The 24,556-nt window shown below is 40.6% G+C and overlaps 1 protein-coding gene across 2 annotated transcripts in view; it reads left to right on the top strand.

The window, feature by feature from the left end:
- Window positions 1-24,556, top strand: part of slc2a9l2 (solute carrier family 2 member 9, like 2) — a 255,738-nt gene that overhangs the window by 182,466 nt on the left and 48,716 nt on the right. For both annotated transcript variants that reach the window (XM_039014439.1, XM_039014447.1), the window contains one exon: window positions 20,178-20,305. In XM_039014439.1, coding sequence (XP_038870367.1) covers window positions 20,178-20,305 — 128 coding nt within the window. The remainder of the gene's footprint in view (window positions 1-20,177; window positions 20,306-24,556) is intronic.

The following is a 24,556-nucleotide window of genomic DNA, read 5'->3' on the forward strand; positions in this document are numbered from 1 at the left end:
AATAATAGCAGAGAGAATAATTTATTTCAGCTTTTATTTCTTTCATCACATTCCCAGTGGGTCAGAAGTTTACATACACTCAATTAGTGTTTGGTAGCGTTGCCTTTAAATTGTTTAACTTGGGTCAAACGTTTTGGGTAGCCTTCCACAAGCTTCCCACACACAATAAGTTGGGTGAATTTTGGCCCATTCCTCCTGACAGAGCTGGGGTAACTGAGTCAGGTTTTTAGGCCTCCTTGCTCACACACACTTTTTCAGTTCTGCTTTTCTTTAGGATTGAGGTCAGGGGTTTGTGATGGTCACTCCAATACCTTGACTTTGTTGTCCTTAAGCCATTTTGCCACAAATTTGGAAGTATGCTTGAGGTCATAGTCCATTTGGAAGACCCTAAACAGTTATATTTTTCTTTCATCAGACTAGAGGACATTTCTCCAAAAAGTATAATCTTTGTCCCCATGTGCAGTAGCAAACCGTAGTTTGGCTTTTTTTATGGTGGTTTTGGAGCCGTGGCTTCTTCCTCCCTGAGCAGCCTTTAAGGTTATGTCGATATATGACTCGTTTACTGTGGATATAGATACTTTTGTACCTGTTTCCTCCAGCAACTCACAAGGTCCTTTGCTGTTGTTCTTGGATTGATTTGCACTTTTCGCACCAAAGTACATTCATCTCTAGGAGACAGAACGCGTCTCCTTCCTGAGCGGTCCTATGGTGTTTATACTTGCATACTATTGTTTGTACAGATGAACGTGGTACCTTCAGGTTTTCCCATGATGTCAAGCAAAGATGCACTGGGTTTGAAGGTAGGCATTGAAGTACATCCACAGCTACACCTCCAATTGACTCAAATGATGTTAATTAGTCTATCAGAAGCTTCTAAAGCCATGACATAATTTTCTGGAATTTTCCAAGCTGTTTTTAAAATTATTTTTTTATCCCATTTTCTCCCCAATTTTCGTGGTATCCAATCGCTAGTAATTACTATCTTGTCTCATCGCTACAACTCCCGTACGGGCTCGGGAGAGACGAAGGTCGAAAGCCATGCGTCCTCCGAAGCACAGCCCAACCAAGCCGCACTGCTTCTTTAACACAGCGCGCCTCCAACCCGGAAGCCAGCCGCACCAATGTGTCGGAGGAAACACCGTGTACCTGGCCCCCTTGGTTAGCGCGCACTGCGCCCGGCCCGCCACAGGAGTCGCTGGAGCGCGATGAGACAAGGATATCCCTACCGGCCAAACCCTCCCTAACCCGGACGACGCTATGCCAATTGTGCGTCGCCCCACGGACCTCCCGGTCGCGGCCGGCTGCGACAGAGCCTGGGCGCGAACCCAGAGACTCTGGTGGCGCAGCTAGCACTGCGATGCAGTGCCCTAGACCATTGCGCCACCCGGGAGGCCCTCATAGCTGTTTAACGGCACAGTCTACTTAGAGTATGTAAAATTCTGACCCACTGGAATTGTGATTAAGTGAAATAATCTGCCTGTAAACAATTGTTGTAAAAATGACTTGTGTCATGCACAAAGTAGATGTCCTAACCGACTTGCCAAAACTATAGTTTGTTGACAAGAAATGTGTGGAGTGGTTGAAAAACGAGTTTTAATATAACAATTCAAGGCATAGATCGTCTCTTACTGACGCTCACTTCTCAGAAATCCTGCGCATAGCGAGGTCAGAAACTATACCTGACTTCACTGCTCTAGTCAATACCCATCAGAGACTTCACTCCTCACACTGATTGAGTAGTTTAAATGTAATGTTGAGCTCTCTCTCTTTGTGTTTTTGTGCATACCCGTTAACAAGAGTTCTGTCCATGATGCTGAGTGCACAGTAGACTTTTCCCTCCGTGTAGTTCATTGCATGTTTAGTAATGAAAATACCTACCAAAAGGAGAACATGGATGCGGTTTATTTCTGTGCATGTTAAAAAGGTAAAATAAGTAGCATATCTGGGCATGATTTACAGTAGACATATCTGCCAACACAGTCATACATATGATATATAATCCTGTAATATGATTCTGGCCCACGATGGGAAAAAATATATTCTAATGTGGCCCTGCATGGAAAATAATTGCCCAGGCCTGCTCTACACAGTAATAGAGACAGCAACTTGATTGGACAATAGATCTCACACAGCTGAGCTTGCTTTATGCATGTTTTAATTTTCTAGGCCTGCCCTTTGCAACTATATGCCTAATTAAAAATGTACTCAGAATCTATGTCAGCCATTGTGTTTTTTGATTAATTCCAGTTAATAATTTTGATAAAAAAATTCTAGGTAGCCTAGTCAGCTTAAGTTTGAATATAAACCAAATTTGATCCAATTCACATTTTCTCGTAGAACAAACAAATAAGCTATAAATACACGTTACCGCTTCATTTACCCTGCACACTTAGAAAAAAGGGTTCTAAAAGGGTTCTTCGGCTGTTGCCATAGGAGAACCCTTTTGGGTTCCAGGTAGAATCCTTTTTGGTTCCATGTAGAACCCTCTGTGAAAAGGCTTCTACCTGGAACCAAAAAGAGTTATCCTATGGGGACAGCCGTAGAACCCTTTTAGGTTCTAGATAGCACCTTTTTTTTCTAAGAGTGTGGCCAGAGGGACAGGGCGTTAGTAAACTGTATGTAGCTGCTATTATTAGTAGCCTAGAGCTGATCAGACTCAAAAAATGGTCTCCTTTCCATGCAATACAGCATGTCAGATCGCTAATGTTTAGTTGTAGGCTACTACCCCATTGATGTAAAGAGTTTTTGCTTGTGTATGTAAGGAGTGATTGTTAGGTCTTGTGGGTTTCATAACCATGTCTTTATAACAATTCAATAATGATGAGACGGGAGACAGGATTTAGTTCAACCATTTATCTGGAACATACTGCGTCTCAACATATATAGATGTTGGATCTTAATTTGATCAGTCTTTTGTTGGGGTTAATTTTCCTGTGCATCGGGAAATTCAAATGAGCCTTGATTTAGATATGTTCACTGAAACCCCGCAGTTCTCTTTCTCTCCATGAGGGGTAGTCGAGTCATTCGTACAGCTATCAAAATTATCCTTCCTCTCTCGCTCACTCAAACGCTAAAAGCACCAGACAGAATATTAATAATAAATGGCTTACTGCTACTGTAGGCCTATAGGTCCTATTACTGCAACATTCAAATGTACACTTTTTTTGCTGAAATTCATCCATACACCATTGTTTTATATAGCTTAATAACACAAGATAGATATTGGTGTCCACTATGACATAAAAGTGTCAAGTATATTCGAAATGCAGCCCATACATTAGGCTACACCTAAACTATAGCCTACTGTAGCCTATCAAAACGAATTGCCCACATAGGCCTTTAATATCAGATGTAAAGACGAGATGACATTGAGAATAGTGAGGTAGCCTAGGGAATGGAGCGCAATGGGGCATGAAATAGAGTGACTCTCACACATAAAAAAAATAAAATAAACGCAACCCATGACTTTTGAGATCTACAGTATATATTATCAAAAAAGAGGACATCTTAAGGTTTCTAACAAACGTAAGGTTACGAATCAACTGTCAAAAAAACATTTTATCGTGACCATCTTTGCTGAAGAAAGTGACCAGGGACAGGTGGCTTGCGTCAAATTCGTTATTGGAACCACTCGATATGATTGGTCATATAAAAACCTTGGGACCCAAATGCGTAATGAGTGCTCTAACTCGCCTTTGCGGTGGTCTGGAGTAGAGGTCGACCGATTATGATTTTTCAACGCCGATACCGATACCGATTATTGGAGGACAAAAAAAGCCGATACCGATTAATCGGCCGACTTATTTAAAAAAAAAAATATATATATATATATATATATCATACACACACACACACATTTTTGTAATAATGACAATTGCAACAATACTGAATGAACAATGAACACTTTTATTTTAACTTAATATAATACATAAATATACACACACACACACAGCTCTGAAGTGACAATGATACTGAAGAGTCTGCTTAAGAGACAAATACTCTCAACTGTTTGAATAAAAATAGAGTTTAAGTTACCTGTGATGAATGTTGAAAACAAAAACTTTAATTTCTATATGCAGGAAATCCTATCTTAATAATGGGCATGGTAAGAATTGACGACCAAAGTGCGAGTCATAATTCCCATGACACCTTCTAGCAAAATGTGAAAGCGGTTCCTTCATTTATTCCATAGGATATTTTTTAGATTCACTTAAAATAAGGTCTGTGTTTCGTGTAGGCTTACACCACCGTGCCAATTTTATAACTGTGTAGATATCCATAGGACAAGGTAACTCTGATCAATATTGGCTAAATATAAGCGAAGATACATTTTTTTGTAGAGTGGATTTATGAAAATATGTTGACAAATGTTACCTTATCCTAGTGAGATTTACACGGGTATCAAAACGTCGAAGCGGTTTAAGCCTGCACGAAACACAGACCTTATTTGAAGTAGATCAAGACATTCTCTATGGAAGACATGAACGGTAAAATAACGAAGGAACCCCTTTCAAGTTCAGCCGCAAGTTATTACAGGAATTATAACGCGTCGACTATTTATCTCTAAACTATATACCTTTGACTAATCCGGAAACTATCACCTCGAAAACAAAACGTTTATTCCGTTCCGTATTTTATCAAACGGGTGGCATCCATGAGTCTAAATATTCCTGTTACATTGCACAACCTTCAATGTATGTCATAATTACGTAAAATTCTGGCAAATTAGTTCACAAAGAGCCAGGCGGCCCAAACTGTTGCATATACCCTGACTCTGCGTGCAATGAACGCAAGAGAAATGACACAATTTTACCTGGTTAATATTGCCTGCTAACCTGGATTTCTTTTAGCTAAATATGCAGGTTTAAAAATATATATTTGTGTAATGATTTTAAGAAATGCATTGATGTTTATGGTTAAGTACACATTGGAGCAATGACAGTCATTGATTGATTGTTTTTTATAAGATAAGTTTAATGCTAGCTAGCAACTTACCTTAGCTTACTACATTCGCTAACAGGCATGCTCCTCGTGGAGTGCAATGTAATCAGGTGTTAGAGCATTGGACTAGTTAACTGTAAGGTTGCAAGATTGGGACCCCCGAGCTGACAAGGTAAAAAATCTGTCGAGGCAGAACGTTCCTAGGCCGTCATTGAAAATAAGAATGTGTTCTTAACTGACTTTCCTAGTTAAATAAAGATTAAATAAAGGTGTAAAAAAAAATAAAAAATAATAATAATCTGCAAATCGGCGCCGAAAAATACCGATTTCCGATTGTTATGAAAACTTGAAATCGTCCCGCGGTGTAAGCTCGCAACCTTTCGTGGCTCAGTGGCGATGCAGAGCCCCACCAATATCCAGGAGATTTGCATGCAATTCTGTTATTTCATGTCACAACAATATATCACATCAGTTAGCAAACAAATAGCTTTTATCAACAATAAAAATGGCTTCATCTAATAAAGCATACTTGTTCGCTTTCCCATTGTATTGTTATTTTGGTGAATTTTTGTTGAGTTAAGGCAGCTCCAAAATGCAGCTATTTCAGCATCGCTCTGTGCTTTCTTTGGTGGAGGGGCAGACAGAGAAATTACAGAGTGTAATGTGTCGTTGATTTGTTCAGGGTGCTGTTACTATGTCACCACAGCACCTGCTGGGAGAGTTAGCCAGCAAAATACCCTCTTCGTTGCTCAATTGATTTACAGTAGAAGTGCCCGCCCAAGAAGGCTCATTGTAATTGGCCATAAAATAAATCAGCGTCTTATGCCCAGTAACTTTGATTGGTCTTCATAGCTAGCTAGTAACTTTGACTCAACTTCATAGCTAGCTAGTTGTTTACCATGCACTGTTACCACGTTTTCAAACTAGGTAGCTTAGCTAGCTGAAACATGTCGACTAGCGTTATGAAAGAAATGTAGAGATAAAACATCTCAGTGCTCGTTAGACACCTAAACATAAAACAATTTTGAGGTACATTGATCTAATATTTTGTCATTTAGAAAAGTTAAATATATATAGAATCTAATGAAGTTAGATCTATAAACGTGTATATGCAAGTAGGGCAGCCTAAAGATAAATACTCCACTTGGTTAGAGAGTTTTTTTTTCTTCTGTTTTTAATAAAGTACAAACATTTTTGGGGCAAAACTCATATTTGTTTCTGTCAGATCATGCAATTGGCATGCTGACTGCAGGAATGTCCACCAGAGCTGTTGCCAGATAATTGAATGGTCATTTGTCTACCATATGCCACCTCCAACCTCATTTTAGAGAATTTGGCAGTATGTTCAACCGGCCTCACAACCGCAGACCACGTATAACCATGCCAGCCCAGGACTTCCACATCCGGCTTCTCGTCTGAGACCAGCCACCCGGACAGCTGATGAAACTGAGGAGTATTTCCGTCTGTAATAAAGCCCTTTTGTGGGGAAAAACTCAATCTGATTGGCTGATTGGCTCAATTAATGGGAGGGCATTAGCCCACCCACTTGGGAGCCAGGCCCACCCATGGCTGCACCCCTGCCCAGTCATGTGAAATCCATAGATTAGGGCCTAATGACTTTATTTTAATTGACTGATTTCCTTATATGAACTGTAACCCAGTTAAATCGTTAATTGTTGCATGTTGCGTTTATATTTTTGTTCAGTATATTTATGGTCTTTGGTGTGGTTGGCCGTTACAGTAAGTGAGATTTCCATTGCTAAGATGTTATGCACCGGCTACAGTAGCAAAGGCCTAATGTACTTTCAGAATCCTTGTTGTAAATTGACAGCCTGTATTGTGTGGCTCTAATATTTAATTTCATAAAGCTGTCAATATGAGACACTTTTCTTTGATGTGTAAATTATCAGACTATTCATTTTACTTATTGAGCACATTGAAATTAATGCAATTAACTTGGGGGCCTAATGTAGGCTACAGGCTATCTAAATTAATTGAAAAATGAAAGATCCGATAGTGGAGCTCCTCCACTCATTCAGTGCATGAATCAAAAGTGAAAGGGCAAACTTGCAATGTATTCAAGGCTTAACAAGAAATTTGTGGAGTGGTTGAGAAACGAGTTTCAATGACTCCAACCTAAGTGTATGTAAACTTCCGACTTCAACTATATATATATATATATATATATATATATATATATATATATATATATATATATATATATATATATATATATATATATATATATATATATATATATATATTGGTCATGGCTCCTAAGTGGCACAGCGTTCTAAGGCACTGCATCTCGGTGCAAGAGGCTTTACTACAGTCCCTGGTTCGAATACAGGCTGTATCACATCTGACCGTGATTGGGAGTGCCATAGGGCGGCGCACAATTGGCCTAGCGTCATCCGGGTTTGGCTGGGGTAGGCCGTCATTGTAAATAAGAATTTGTTCTTAACTGAGTTGCCTAGTTAAATAAAGGTTACATTTAAAAAACACCTGTTGGAAACCGCAGCGCAAACAATAGGAGGTGAACAGTGGCTGGTGCTGAAAATATAGGTAACTTGTTATGCAAGTGTTGCACACCAACAGATGGAGAAAACCTACACCAGTTGAGCAATTCATTTTATCAGTAATCTTCATTTTAATTTGACTTTACAAACAACAAGAGGGCTTAATTGGAGTCTATTTCTTCAGAGCCAAGACCTATATAAAATAACTTAACTGGCTGAGGTAGTCTATGAGGCTTAACAGGGTTTTTTTAATATGATTTTTTTATTAGGCCTACTTACAATTGCAACTGGTCAAAAATGTAGCATCCTACATAAAAAAAAAAAAATTAAAGAAAAAAAGTCTGCACGTTCGAACTAAAACAATGTAACTAATAACAAAAAGCGCACATTTGTAAATCCCAAACTCTAAAAGTATTTGGAAAGGTAGATACAAATTATTTGTTACATTGTGGTTATTGTAAAGAATGTAAACAAGATGCTGTGTTTTTATTTACAGTAGTGATGGACAGCTGTAGACATTTTGAAAACAGGTTTTCAAACACTCGTTTTTCACAAGTGCACTGTAGTACTGTAGCAGGTGTAGCCCATCATGCAATTGTTTCCTATTAGCAGGACAATATACTTTTTATAGCCCGGCAGCTGTTGTGAAAATCCCTCAACTTGCAATGTATTCAATGCTTATGTACTCTAAAGTGTTACATTTCTAACTCAAAACAGCAGTACAGTATTTCTTCATCAACATCTTTATGCTTTTGTTAATAAAATAACGAGAAAAAAGACATTCAAATGCGGATGTTTATTTAAACTAAATTTTTGTCTCACTTCCACCCAGCTCCACGACCACAGGTAAAACCTTGCTGAGATGATCAATGTATTTGTTACATTGTTGTATCGTCAATTTCTCTAGCCAAAACATCATAATGGCTTTGACCAGTTCATCTTTGCTTGTCGGCTTGGCAGAGTTACAGATAAATGGCTACATACAGTATGTGAGTGCTACAGGGCGAAAGTCATTTAGAAAGGTTACCTTGGCGTTTTTGGGCACAGGGACTATAGCGGTCTGCTTGAAACATGTAGGTATTACAGACTGGGTCAGGGAGAAGTTGAAAATGTCAGTGAAGACACTTGCCGGCTGGTCAGCGCATGCTTTGGTTACTCATCCTAGTAATCCGTCTGGCCCTGCTGCTTTATGAATATTAAACTGTTTAAAGGTCTTACATCTTCTACGGAGAGCGTGATCACACAGTCTTCTGGTGCTCTCATGCATGGTTCAGTGTTGTTTGCCTCGAAGCAGCGTAGAAGGCATTTAGCTTGTCTGGTAGGCTCGCATCACTGGGCAGCTCGGGGCGGGGTTTCCTTTTGTAATCCGTGATAGTTTGCATACTCTGCCACATCCGGTGCAGTAGGATTCAATCTTAGTCCTGTATTGATGCTTTGCCTGTTTGATAGCTCGTCGGCGTTCGAAGCAAGGATTTCTTATAAGCGTCCGGTTTAGTGTCTCGCTCCTTGAAAGCGGCAGCTCTAGCCTTCAGATCAGTGCAGATGTTGCCTCTAAATCATGGCTGCTGGTTGGGTTATGTCACTGTGTGGACGACGTTGTTGATGCACTCATTAATATGAAGCCGGTGACTGATGTGGTAAACTCCTCAATACCATTAGATGAATTCCGGAACATATTCCAGCCTGTGCTAGTGAAACAGTCCTATAGCTTAGCATCCACTTCATCGCACCACTTCTGTATTGAGATCATCACTGGTACTTCCTGTTTGAGTTTTTGCTTGTAAGCAGGAATCAGGAGGATAGAGTTTCGTTCAGAATTGCCAAATGGAGGGCGAGGGAGAACTTTGTATGTGTTTCTATGTGTGGAGTAAAGGTGATCTAGAGATGTATCTTCTCTAGTTGCACAGATGACATGCTTGTAGGAATGAGGTAAAAACACATTTCACTTTCCCTGCATTAAAATCATAGGCCACGAGGGGCACCACCTATGAATGAGCATTTTCTTGTTGGCTTATGGCCCTATATAACTCGTTGAGTAAGGTCTTAGTGCCAGCATCGGTTTGTGGGGGTAAATAGACAGCTACTAAAAATCTAGTTAAAAAAACTCTTGGTAAATAGTATGGTCTACAGCTTACCATGAGGTTTTCTAATTCAGGTGAGCAGAATCTCGAGACTTCCTTAATATTGGAGATTGCGCACCAGCTGTTAACAAAGAGTTGTATTATTCCCACCTAACCTTACCCGACGCTGCCGTATGGTACGGTCTTGACGATGCATAAAAAAAACATTCATTCACTTCACTCACTGACATTCGCTCATCTAGCAGTTTGTAATTCCTAAGTTGGTCTTCACAGTTCAATAAATGTCCCTAACTCACTTTATATTTGACTTACTCCTATTTTAATCATGTTGTTTCCCGCTTCGACGACAGTCCCATCCTTTTCTGCCATCCATGATGATGCTTTTACTCTCATGGTTTTTAAAGTTTTGAAATCTCACAGTATCAACTTTACTGTCAAGTGCTCCTACTGCTAACAGTGCGAAACAAATAAAAAATATATAATAACGCAAGGGTTTTTGGGTTTTTTACAGAATTGTTTGGTGTTCACCTAGGATTGCCTTTGAGATCGACAAATCGGTCACGATCGACCGCTTGGTGACTGTACCCAGAAAAATAACAGTTTTAAAAGTGTAAAAAAATGACTTCCGGACAGAATAGTTCCTGTATGTTCAGACTTACTCGTTGTTATGTCTCGTGGGTTTCATAATCACGTCTTCATAACAATTCAATAATGATGAGACGGGAGACGGAAATTAGTTCAACCATTTATCTGGAACGTGCTCGGTCTCAACACACACAGCTCCCATGGTGCTTTGCGGCACAACCCCAATACCACACAGTGATATGTTATCACGTTCGGTGGAAAGTGCACCTTGAGCTTTGCGCGTGGTGCCTTGCCCGCGCGACCAGTAATTTCCGTGAATCTTATGGTCAAGGCACGCACAGAGTCTGCAGCAGCACTCGGATGTGAAGGACTGAGATTGTGCGCGAGTTGTCAAATCATGAGGCAAATCAGTATAAAAAAACAGCACTTTGTGCCTCTTTTTAACGCTTTTGCATCAATATTTTTTCTTAAATTAAATAAAAAGTGGGGGGGGCGCAGACAATTATTGGTACCATGATTTTCTTCTAAATGTTTATTTATACACATGAATATTGACCTCAAAAATTGCCATTTTCCCATTCACTATAATGGGGATCCTGTTTTCTGAAAACAATGCCTGCAGTACCTTGAACTTTGTGGCTTCAATGAGAGGGAGCAGTAGTTCTCACCTGGTCCCATGCCATCTGTCTTGTAGATCCAGCTATTTCACAATCCAAAATAAATGGAAATATTAGCACCATATAATTTCCAGATTTGTAGTGCTTATCATTTTCATTCATTTCAGGTCAAGGCAAATAGCTTGATCACAGGAGGTTGGCGGAACCTTAATTGGGGAGGATGGGCTCGTGGTAATGGCTTGAGTTAGAATGGCATCAAATACATATATCATGGTTTCCATGTGTTTGATGCCATTCCATTCACTCCATTCCAGCCATTATTATGAGCTGTCCTCCTCTCAGCAGCCTCCACTGAGCCTGATCTACACAACAGATGGTGTGGCATATGGATTCATCTTATCATTGAGGTCTGAAAACATCTGAAAACAGTGTTGATTTTGTAGAGTTATGTCACTTTAAACCTCCCTAACTGTAAATATGATGTACCATCTCAGTCTCTATATGATAGCCACCTAAACCACTGCCAAGAGGCCACAACCCTTCTATGAAATGGAACTCTTGTTTATTTCGTACAGTTTCTCTCGTCTCATTTCTCTCATTTTTCTTCATAAACAGTCACACTTTTCAGCTCCGTCCGTCTCTCATCACTCTTGATATATAGATGTCAGGGGTTAGCCGAGTGGCATAGCAAAGGAGAAAACCGAGTTCTTCTCACCCTCGCTCCACAACACACTGCGACTCTGTGAGAGGCCCTGCTGACGCTACCGATAACACACTGCATAATTACTGGCCGGTGTACCAACACCCCCGGGAGGAAAACGCAAAGCGGTGACAACCAGCAGTGGACTCTCTCTGACCTATTGCATCAGTTCACATTCATCCAATAGAATAGTTTGGAGTAAAACAATCTAAAAACGGCACCTGAATTGGAATTTACTCCATGAGATGGAATATTTTGGATATATTTTTGTTGTGTGATTATGTGTACTGGACAGACGAAGTTGAACATACTACAGAAAAACATCTCGTTTAAAATTAAGGGCTGGATGAAAACAGACAGGATCCACAAGTTGTGGATCGGCTGGAAACCCTGGATTGGACAAGAAAACCCAGCTGTGGAAATGTCATAAGAAATGTTAAAAATAAAAACGACTTTGCTGAGCAGACAGTTGACATGCACCTCTGTGGTTTACATGTTTACTGATTCACCGTTTACACAGCATGATACATCCTGCTGCAGCTGTTCCAGTGATGTACTGCTAGAGTTTTTCAATACAGTATTGTCCACAAGGGACTTGATTGAACCAGTAACTCGTTCACTTGGCAATTTCCCCAAGAGCCTGAACATACTGCTGACTGGTTAGGGACTGCAATATCAACACTTATCTCAATGCTTTATTTCAGCTGAGCCTTAGGCTGGTATTGAATCGATTACAGATAGTGACTTTCTGGGAGTTTACAATTGATTTAGAAACTGTAAGTCTTGTGGCCTTACCCATTTTGTTCTGACAGCAAACCTGGCTGAGAAGGAGGGGGGTAGAAGGTGCTTAACCAACACATCTATCTTCAGATTTTGTTCTGTTAGGTGACCTAAACTGGGATATGTTTAACACCCCGGCAGTCCTACATTCTAAGCTAGATGCCCTCAATCTCACACAAATTATCAAGGAACCCACAAGGTACAACCCTAAATCCGTAAATTTGAGCACACTCATAGATATTATCCTGACCAAGTTGCCCTCCAAATACACCTCTGCTGTTTTCAATCAGGATCTCAGCGATCACTGCCTCATTGCCTGTATCCGCTATGGGTCCGCGGTCAAATGACCACCCCTCATCACTGTCAAATGCTCCCTAAAACACTTCTGCGAGCAGGCCTTTCTAATCGACCTGGCCCGGGTATCCTGGAAGGATATTGACCTCATCCCGTCAGTCGAGGATCCCTGGTCGTTCTTTAAAAGTAATTTCCTCACCATCTTAAATAAGCATGCCCCTTTCAAAAAACTTAGAACAGATATAGCCCTTGGTTCACTCCAGACCTGACTGCCCTCGACCAGCACAAAAACATCCTGTGGCGTACTGCACTAGCATCGAATAATCCCCGCGATATGCAACTTTTCAGGGAAGTCAGGAACCAATACACGCAGTCAGTTAGGAAAGCAAAGGCTAGCTTTTTCAAACAGAAATGTGCATCCTGTAGCTCTAACTGCACTGAGGCTAGGAAAGGGGGGTCTTGAAACCTTTGATTAGTTGGCACCTTTGATCTCCATCCAGGAGGGCAAGTCATGACACTCTTTACATTTTCACTCTAACTGGTAAACATAGGTTCCGAGAATTGTTACCAGTTTCAACACATTTTATGACACTTTACCTAGTCTTTTCTGTTTGGCCATGAATAACTAATCAAGTCACACACAAAAGTGTCATGAAACATCCACAATCTATTTTGTTATCTTTTTCATTCACAAAACACCCCAAACAAGACAATGAAAAGGAGGAGCACAGTGCAGTACTGTGATATTACATGAGGGTTTGCTTCCCAAAAAGGGTCCCAGAGGCTTTGTTCTCCATGCTGTGTCATAAAGCTTCCCACTGGGCACACCAGGTAATTTCATTGGTTGTGTCAGTTGAGATTGCAAGCTATTTTCACTTCACCCATACAAAAAGACAGCCCAAAGTTAGTTGAATGTTCAATGTGTTATCACTATGCTGTCAACCATCTAAAAGCACAACCAAATTCCAATGGAAAAATAATGTATGATATTTGGTTTAGTTGTCACCCAAATGTCTCTCACTGCGCTTTCAACCATTTAAAATCACAGCAAAGTTAAAATGGGAATACGATGTCAGATATGTTGGTTATTTATACAACTGATTGTGGTATATAACTGTGTTTTTTCTAATAGCAGAATCAAATGGCCAGGATTGCAGTTGAGATTACAGTAAAAGTACATGGTGCAAGTAATCAATACCGTTCGGGATTCTGCACAGATTATTAATGCAATTGTGAAGATCTCAACAGATCTGCAATGACCTATGCATGCTATCTTGAACATGCATGCCTTATATGAGAAGAAATGTATAGTTACAATAATCTCAAAATGTGGCCAGGGATGTGTAACTCATTTTAAGGTTGAACGTTACATTAGTTTGTAAGATAGCCTTATTAACTTTAGGCTATTTACTGTATTACAAAATTAATATTGAATAATGTTTGGTTGACAATGCAAAAAAATATCAACATTTAAAGGAGATGTATCTACTGCTTGGATAGTTCCATCAGAGCCACAGACTTAATCACTTAATCACAATGCAAAGGCATTAATTTGACACCGGTTCCATGATATCCCTGGTTTGGCCTGGTGTTCTTCCAGACAGTGGGCCCCTCCCCTCCGGGTTGCACCCCTACCTCGGTATGTCTTTGCTCTGTGACAGGGGAGCTCGTGGACATGAAGGGCCAGAGGTCCTTATCGATGCGTGCCGGCTATGTCTCGTTGGTGCACGAGTTCTGGTTGGACAATATCCACGATAACTGCATCCAAAGGTTGGATTTCCTCAGTCAAGAGGGAGCATGCCTAGATGTTGGAAGGCAGAAACTCCAGATGAAAGACTTCGTCATGGGACTTCGGAGTAGTGGAAGAAGACAACGGCAGCCTCAGGTGACTTGGCAGGAATTGGTGACAGACAGCTCCACAAATATCCTTCCCCCAGATGAGAAGGAGCAGCTAAAGCCGAAGAGGTGAGTGTGCCCCAGCAGGTGAGCAGTGGCACAGTGGACGTACCTGGCAAGCTGTGCAGGAACTAGGGCAGGGGTGTAGCCTGAGCAGCGGGATAGAAAGCACTGCGGGTAGAGTTTGGGAATGTCTTTGCAGCACAAGACAAAGACCGCCAGATAATCAATCTGGTCCAGCACTCTATCGACGAAGCACCTATATGTTTGCACCCCATCACTTGCCACTGGCAAAGAGAGAGGTAGCGGAGCAGAAGATCCGGGAGATGGGAGAGACAGGGTTCATCAAGCCATCCAACAGCCCTTGGGTGGCCCCTGTAGTCCTTGGCACTTCTGTGCAGACTACAGGCAGCTGAACTATGTGACCAGGAAGGATTCCGATCCCCTCCCGTGCATAGATGATGCACTGGACTACATCACAGGGTCACAGTGGTTCAGTTCCCTCGATCTCCGCAGCATTTATTGGCAAGTGGAGCCTGCCCTTGAAACGAGGCTGAAGAACGCCTTCTCAATTGGACAAGGACTGAGGCAGTTCACCGTGATGCCCTTCAGACTGCAATGTTCCGCTAACCTTCTATCATCTTATGGCGCAAGTGCTGGCCATAATCCCCCGCAACAAGTGTGTGGTCTACCTGGACAACCTCCTTGTGCATGCAGCAAACTTCCTCTCTGAGGAATCTGTGTATGGTTCTACTTGCCATTTTGCAGGCAGGACTTTAAGCTCCACCCTGAACTTCTAGAAGCAAGACATTTTCTCTGTAATAATGGTGAATTTTGAACTTCTAGAAGCAAGCCATTTTCTCTGTAATAATGGTGAAAACATAAGGGTCACGAACAAATCTGGGTTCAGTTTATTTTCTATGAAACTCAGAGGCTGCGGTACAGCAAGCCTATCATCACAACAATTATTATCAGGCTTATTTTTTTCTAGTTTGCACAGCAACATATTTACGAGCAATTTAGAGCAGACTGAAATGGCTTGTGTCAATTTGAGCTAGCTAACTATCTAGCTAGCAAGCAAAAGTCAACCAGCTAGCTAGCTACATTGGCAAAGAAAATATGCAGTAATTTAACATTGGCTAGCAATAAAGATACTTATAAACATGTCAAGGTACCTACCAGGCAGCTGCTGAAAATATTATTCCACTTCACTGCCGCTTCAAGAAAATATTTACTAAATAGTCTGAGCTTGTATGTCTCACCCGTGTCTCACCTGTTAGCATGAGGTTGGTCCCTGAAACTGATCATTTTAATCTACAGTAGGCATAAGCTATTACTGTAAAGAAATACAGTATGTTAGAGCGATTTTTACAGGAGGCTTCCAATTACAGTTAATGAAACAGTATTTTTTCAGCATTTTACCCATAATGCTGTGTAATCTACAACTGTGCATTCTACAGTGTTTTACTGTTGAAGTTACAGAAAAATCTTAGTGTGTGTTGTTGCAGGGGTCATAACGTGTTACTATTACTGAGTCAGCTAACACTTTGCTATCATTAAGAAGGCCTTGCAGGACCACAGAATTAGTAAGAAGGCGAGGAGGTAGCCCAATCCATCAGCTCTGTTTTAACCCTCTAGAGTCTAAGCCCTGTCTAAACTGGGGGAGATTCTAAAATAACATATTGAATTGTTTTAAGATGGTCATACCAAGGATTATTTAGCTATTTGATTTTGAATTTTACCCAAAAAATATATACAATTATTGAATGAAATAATGAATTTGGCATTACTGCTATTAGCCAATAGAAACACATTGAATAAAATATTCACTACATGGAACAACAGATAGTTCAACAAAACAAAATCTTAAGGGAATTTTGTTCTGAAATATCTGTCATATATCTGAGAGATACAGTGGGGAGAACAAGTATTTGATACACTGCCGATTTTGCAGGTTTTCCTACTTACAAAGCATGTAGAGGTCTGTAATTTTTTATCATAGGTACACTTCAACTGTGAGAGACGGAATCTAAAACAAAAATCCAGAAAATCACATTGTATGATTTTTAAGTAATTAATTTGCATTTTATTGCATGACATAAACATGGTAAACATGGTAAAGTGCCTAATTCCTTACATAAGGGAGAGCCGGCCATGTCCAGACTTTCTCGGTGACCTCAAGTACTCATTAACTCTGTCTTTAATGCTTTTTCAGGTTGCATCAGTCATTGACAAAAACGTCTGAGACACAGTATTATTGATGAACACCCAGAGGTTCCCTGGTAAGCCACATTTGCCTCAGGATCCATCCCAGTTGGTATTCTGTGTCCACTCATGGTATCTCTCTTTGGTTACACATCCTTGGAATAGCAGAACAGCATAACGGTCCGGACGGCCCTTTCTGTGCCTGGTGAGCAATTGGTCAAGTTCTGTTGTCAGAAGAGGAATGGAAATGTCAGGGTGAACCGACGACCTGACGAACCCGCCATGTATGTTGACTCTGCCTGTCGGAGGTGGAGTTCCAGAGCTCACGTGTGCCTGGCATGGATTGTGACTCCATCTCGTTCCTCGCCCTCTTCAACGCGTCATTCTCCGCCTGATTCTCCGCCAATGTTGCCTGACTCTCTGCCAATGACGAGTGACTCTCTGCCAATCCCGCCTGGCTCTGGACCAATGCATCAGCTGTCGCCCGTATCTCTGCCCTCTGATAATGTTTCTCTTTCTGCCGGTCTGCCATCAATGACTCGATCTCGGTCTTAAAAGTTTGAATCTGATCCATGTCCACCTTCATCAGATGAGCAGAATGGTACCGCCCTGAGCCCCCATCGATTACAGTGGCCTATGATAGAAACGGTAGATCAATTAAGAATATAAAATGACTCCAACACACAAGTGCTGCGTACACATTTTAAGAATCTAGCAAAACTAACCGCTTTCTTGGCAACCATGCGTTTTTTCGGGTGGAGTTTGGGGCTGGGTGAGGAGTACTGGAAAGGTGTGACTTTCAGCTTACAATAGGCCATAAGTATACAGCAGATCGTCGATTGTCCTCACTTTGATTATGCTGTGATAACATACTGTAGCACCATGACCAGGATCTCTATTCATTTAAGTGAGCAGATTAGGGCTTTCAGGAGGAACAGAAAATCTAGTACAGACAAAGTTTTTTTTACCAATTAGTATATTTGAGTTTAACCACAATATATATATATGTTTTTGTTCTGTCTTTCGTGGTGGATTAAACTGAAATTGCAACCAACTTTCTATGGCTTGTTTAAAAAATAACAATATTTTGGAGATGATTTCGTTTTCAAATAACCTAAAGTGAGTGAGAAAAAGGCCATTCTTGAACATGGGGTGAGACATTCTTACTAATTTGTAAATAAAGCCACTCTGTTATTTAGAATTATGTATTTCTGTTTTTAGAGGGAGAGAAACCAAAAGCCCACCGTTGGCTCCCAGTCGCGGCCGGTATGGGTATCGAACCAGCATTTGTAGCATCGCAGTTTGCACTCCGATGCAGTGTCTTAGACCGCTGCGGCACTCTGGAGGCCCATCCACAAACTTTTTAATGCTGATCATTTGCCTTGCACAAAGTATAAAAATACAGAGAGGTGTTGGCAAGAGTCTATTGTCCTGCTATTAGACCATAACGGGATATTATAATACATGGTGTCCAGGTCAGGATAACCAAAACATCTCTTTATTAAAGACGATCAGAAAGAATGTTGGTACTTATTTATTTTGATCCAAAGCCATGAATGAGTGAGTCACTCAGCTTTATGTAGGTGCCGAGGCTGTATGACTGCGCCATCAACTTGATTATTTAGTAGACATCGCTTGCCAATATTCGGTAAACATATATATCTTAAGAATATCATGGAATATAACTGAACATTTTAGTTTCTCTTAGAATAAAAACCTTAGTGTAACAACAGTTTTAGTAAGTAATACTGACGAGTAGAAACCAAAAAATACTTGTATTTTTCAGGGTGTGCGTGTGCAGGACAGAGGAATAGCAATTCTTACACTATTGTTCTAAATTCAGTTACCTTCATCCTCATCATTCACTTCATTGAAATTCAATTTTGAATTCGTGCACTACTATCAGTTTCTATTTGGTTTATGTCGCCCATTCATTGTCAGTTAGAGACACATTAGCGCCGTGGGACCCAAAAGCGTAATCAGTGCTCTAACTCCTGCTTGCGCTGGTCTGGAGCAATGAAGCAGTGATGCCGGGTACAGTACTAAACCACAAAAAAAATAAAAAAAAATCTCAAAACTTTTAGTTGAGCAACCACTGTAAGTGTGTGTTTGTGTATGTGTGTGAGGTGTCTGTGTGAAAATTATATGAAAAATCTTAAATTCTTCTTGTATTCCTTGCGGGTCTCCAGACTATTCTAACAGGGTCATCTTGGGCCATTTTCAGTATTTTGTGTCTATGACATAAAATTAGTGAACAGCTCGGAGATTTTGGTGTGTGGGTTGAAATGTTGTCCTTTTGTTTTTATGTCAACATTTTGACCATAGCCACCATAGGTGACATACAGTGAGGTCCAAAATGATTTAGACAGTGACACATTTCCCAAGACATGCTAACCTCCCACTATTACCAATAACAGGGGATGTTAGCATTTTTCGGGATGTACAGTAGGATAGTTATGCCTCTAACTTTCTCACACATGATTATTCATGATTCATTCATGGTTATCCATAGTCATGGTAGCATCCTTTTTTCTCCCCAATTTCAATCTTGTCTCATCGCTGCAACTCCCCAACGGCCTCGGGAGGCGAAGGTTGAGTCATGCGTCCTCCAAAACATGACCCGCCAAACGGTGCTTCTTAACACCCGCCCACTTAACCCGGAAGCCAGCCGCACCAATATGTCGGGGGGAAACACCGTTCACCGGACGACCGAGGTCAGCCTGCAGGCGCTCAAGTTCAGCCTGCAGGCACCCGGCCCGCCACAAGGAGTCGCTAGAGCGCAATGAGCCAAGTAAATTCCCCCCGGCCAAACCCTCCCCTAGCCTGGACAACGCTGGGCCAATTGTGCGCCGCTCTGTGGGACTCCCGATCACGGCCAGTTCTAATACAGCCCAGGATCGAACCTGGGTCTGTAGTGACGCCTCTAGCACTGCGATGCAGGGCCTTAGACCGCTGCGTCACTCGGGAGGCCCCAAATATTACACTTTTGACTAATGTACATGTAAGTGAATTATTGGTTCCCTAAAATGGGTTCTATGAACAAGGAGTTCTGGAGTAAAGCCAAAACAACAACAAATGTGTCACAATACTTTTGGACCTCACTGTGTAACTAACTAATATAACTCACTATTTCTGACATAATCTAATGAGTCCATGTTTAGTATACCTAGAGTACAAACGTAGATATTGATCAATAGAAAATACCTGCTGTCACGATGATAAATTCCCTGTGTCTAGCTTTTGATTTGCCAAATCAAGCTGTCAACTTTGGTCCAAACAGGACACGGCTGTTTGCCTATCAATGTCCCCAGACCCTAATAGAATGTGTGCAATGGTACAGGGGCTGTGCTAGTGATGATGATTAATTGTACCTGTAACATTCCATTGGTTCCATTATATCGGGCAAGCTAAATCAGGAGCATCTCATGTATTTCAAAGTATATGTATTTGACCCAGGTCTATTTGGATTAATCTGACCGATACGGTGTCCATTTTAGGACAGACTCTGAGGATTGATTGTTGACGAACTGTGTGTTTCTGTTCTTTTCTTCTCTCTCAGGTGGCATCCCCTTTGTACTGACCGGAGAGCTGTTTGAGCAGTCGTACCGACCCGCAGCCTTCATGATCGCAGGGATCGTCAACTGGATCGCCAACTTCGCAGTCGGACTTTTGTTCCCATTCATGCAGGTGAGTGTGTGTGTGATTGGCTGTGTGTGCATGTCTTCAAATGTGTGGCTATGCGCTTACCAGCACTATCAGACAGATTCAGGACAGATTTTGGCCAGAGTGAGCCCTCTCATCGTCACACCACTTTCAACCAGCGGTTTTCAGTTGCGGCTGAACAGTTTGGTTGTGTGTTTAACTCTGCCTGTAAACACGCTGGATGATTCAGAATCCATTGAAGAGCTTGAACGATTCATTGACGAGAGATACTTACGAACTCAAAGAAACATGTCGCTGGTTTCGGAGGATTCAAGCATTGTTAAGGACAACCAACCCAATCAACAAAACAAACCAAAACCAGGTTGGCCAATAGGTATCAACGATGGAACCAAACCATCCCCTAGTAAGAGTGTGCGGCGCGTGTGGCGAGTGGGGATAGATTTACTGATATGGATGTTGACTTGATATCTTGGATATATTACGAGAGGACATCAATGCATTACGTGCTAGTCTAGAATTCAGCCAACGTCAGATTGATGATCTAAGGAAAGAGAACACGGCGCTGAAAGGTACTGTAGACTCTATTCATGGCAAGGTGGAGGTGGTGCAAAGGGAGAACAAACAACTTAAAGAAACCTTGCTTGATGTACAGTGTCGATCAATGCGGAACAATCTAATATTTTCAGGGATACCGGAGAATGACAACAGCAGAGGCTGTGAGGACACAGTCCGAGACTTTATGTCAACTCAACTTAAACTGCCCACTGATGTTGTGCGTAATGCCACTTTCTCCAGAGTCCATAGAATAGGTAAGGCCTCTGGATATAGGCCACGGGCTATTATTGCATGTTTTGACAAATTTAAGCAAAAGGAAATGACGAAGGACATGGGCAGAGAACTCAGAAACACTGATTTTGGAATGAATGATCACTTCCTCACCGAGATCAATGAAAGGAGAAAAAAACTATATCCCGTCATGAAGGAAAAGCGTTGCCTGAATCAACGAGTCTCCATGGTGATGGATAAACTTTATATCAACGGGCAATTGTATCGGGACTCTAGAGTAACTCCCTGGCTATTTTAATTTAATGTTCAAATCTGAGTTTGTGTGTTGTAGTGTATCATGACAACTTCAACTATAACGAATACTTGCTCTATTGATCTACACTTGACAAGGAAAGGGCTGCATATAGCTCAGGTTAATGTATGTAGCCTTCCTAACAAAATACATGAGGTTTTTAACTTGGTCAACATAAATAATATTCATATCTTGGCCTTGACCGAAACGCATTTAGATGCGTCTGTAAATGATGGGCAAATGAACATTCAAGGATATAGTCTACTGAGAAGCGACAGGAATAGGAATGGTGGGGGTGTAGCACTGTATATTCAGAATCATATACCTTTTAAAAGGAGGGATGACCTTAATGTATGTCAAATAGAGGCACTATGGGCTCAAGTACATCTGCCTCACCAGGCAGCCATATTGGTGGGATGTGTGTATAGACCTCCTAGCTCTAAGGTGTTCTATTTGGATGACTTATGTACTGGGTTTGACCAGGCCACAGATAGCAACAGAGATGTATTTATCTTGGGTGATTTTAATATAAATTGGAAGGATCACAATAATTCGAATAGAACAAAATTGATGAGATATGCCAAGAACTGTGGTTTGAAACAAATGGTTAATGATACTACTAGATCTTCAATTAAGCTGGGTCATCGTTCAGACACATGCATTGATCTGATTTTCTGTAATATACCATTGCAGTGCTTAAAAGCCAGATCAATGCCAGTGGGCTGTACAGACCATAATATTGTGACCATAACCACGAACACCAAGGTTCCAAAGAAACCCCCTAGGATTGTGGTCAAGAGACATTTTAAAACATTTTATCATTAGCTATTTCTAAATGATTTGGCTGCTGTACCCTGGGAGCTGATTTATCGAGAGGATGATTTAAATCACGCTACAGAATGTTTTATTGATTTGCTCACTGAGGTAATGGACCATCATGCCCCTATAAGAAAGAGTACAGTTGGTGCTCGTCCATCTCCATGGATTGATGATGAACTTGGTGAGGTTTTTTCTCAAAGACATATGGCAAAAGTCTTCGCAGCCAAGTCAAATTTAGAAATTGATGAACAGAATTATAGAACATTGCGTAATTATGCAGTTAAATTGAATCGAAAGAAAAAAAAGTTATTTTACAACAATGCTTTTATTGATTGTAAAAATGATTCTAAAAAGGTATGGAACACAGTTAAGGGCTTACTTGGTACATCTATCTCATCATGCCCATCTAGTGTGGAGGTTGATGGGAGAATAATAACAAAACCAGTTGATATTGCCAATCATTTTGCAGATTTTTTTACAAAGAAAATTAAATTACTGAGCAATAATGTAAACATACATTCTTCCAAACAAGCTATTGTCCAATGGATTGATGATCATATTATGAGCAACAAGATCTGCTCTTTTAGTCTGCAAACGGTGTCAGTGGAGGAGGTGTTAAACCTATTGAAGTCATTACCTGATGGTAAATCTACAGGTTATGGTCTTATGGACAATTTTTTGCTTCGCTGTGTTGCTCCCCAGATTGCAGTTCCACTGAGATACATATTTAATTGGTCACTGGAAAAGGGGATGTTTGCCAATGTATGGAAGCATGCAAAACTGTGTCCTATTCCGAAAGACTGCAAAGAACCCATTACTCCTGCCAATAGTCGACCAATTAGTCTACTCCCTACACTCAGTAAGATATTGGAGGGTATTGTGAGTAGACAAATATGGGAGTACATGGAAAATAATGATCTGATTACAGCCAAGCAACATGCTTATTGCAAAAACCATTCCACTACCACTGCATTGGTTGACATGACTGACCAGTGGCTCAATGCTATGGATAATGGCAAGTTTGTGGGTGTACTATTTTTAGATTTCAGTGCAGCATTTGATATAGTGGATCATTAAATAATTTAGACAAAATTAATGCATTATGGTTTTAAGGAGGTAGCATTGAATTGGGTACAGTCATATCTAACTGACAGGAAACAGTCCACCTATATCAATGGTTCATTTTCTTCCCCTCATGTGTTAAACTGTGGAATACCGCAGGGCAGCTGCCTTGGGCCACTTCTTTATTTAATATATACCAACAACCTTCCCTATGCCTTAGCTGAAACTCAAGCTACTATATTTGCAGATGATACTACAATTTATGAAGCAAGACAATCGGTTCAACAGGTACAGCAGGCTTTACAAGGAGATTTGGAGAATATCAGGGAGTGGGTTTGCCAAAACAAACTTGTTTTAAACACCAAGAAAACCAAAGTTATGTTGATCTGTTCAACTAGGTAAAGGCCAAAACAGCATGGGATACAATTAAGTATGGGAGGAGTACAAATTGAAGTAGTGGCAGAAACCAAACTATTGGGAGTGCAGCTAGACAACTGCTTATTATGGTCGTCTCAAATAACTAATCTATGTATAATTTTTTTTTTAAAGCATGCATAATCGGAAGGATAGCTAAATATTTACCAGGAAAAATTATTCAGCAAATAACACAAGCATTAATTGAGAGTCAGATGAACTACTGTTCTGTGGTCTGGGGAAATGCATCATCAAGTGAAGTTAGGAGGCTGCCGAATGCACAGAACAAAGCAGCAAGGATTGTTTTAAGGTGGAGATATGGTTCTTCTGTTGCAGTCATGCGCAGTGTTCTTGGTTGGTCATCAATCGACAAGATAATTGAAAAAAACATGCTTATTTTATTTCATAATATACATCATTTAAAACGGCCAAGTTCTATTCATAACGGTATTCAGTTGGTAAGAGACAGACATTCTGTAAATACTAGGAATAGATTGTCCACCATCTATGTGTTATCCAGACAGAAAAGAGAAATAGGCAAAAGAACATTTCGATTTAGAGCAATAAAGAAATGGAATAAATTAGCTGAGCAAACCAGAAACCTTTCAATATATACATTTAAACATTATTTTAAAACGATTTAAATATAATACATAGAAATGTTGTGAGACTATAATAGATGAAGAATCAATATTTTTTTAGATTGAGTATTTATTGGGTCATTATGTTAGTATATTATGTATGTTTGTAATAGTGTGTTATATGTGAAAATGTGTTTGTATTATAAATTGTATTTTAATGTTTAAGGACTCTTGGAAGATTAGTCCAAATGGGGACTAAAAGAGATCCAAATCAGAATGTGCACATGCTGTGTGTGTTCCAATAAAATAGTATAATGGTGT

This window comes from Salvelinus namaycush, chromosome 2, assembly GCF_016432855.1.
Source record: "Salvelinus namaycush isolate Seneca chromosome 2, SaNama_1.0, whole genome shotgun sequence".
NCBI classification, from domain to species: Eukaryota; Metazoa; Chordata; class Actinopteri; order Salmoniformes; family Salmonidae; genus Salvelinus; species Salvelinus namaycush.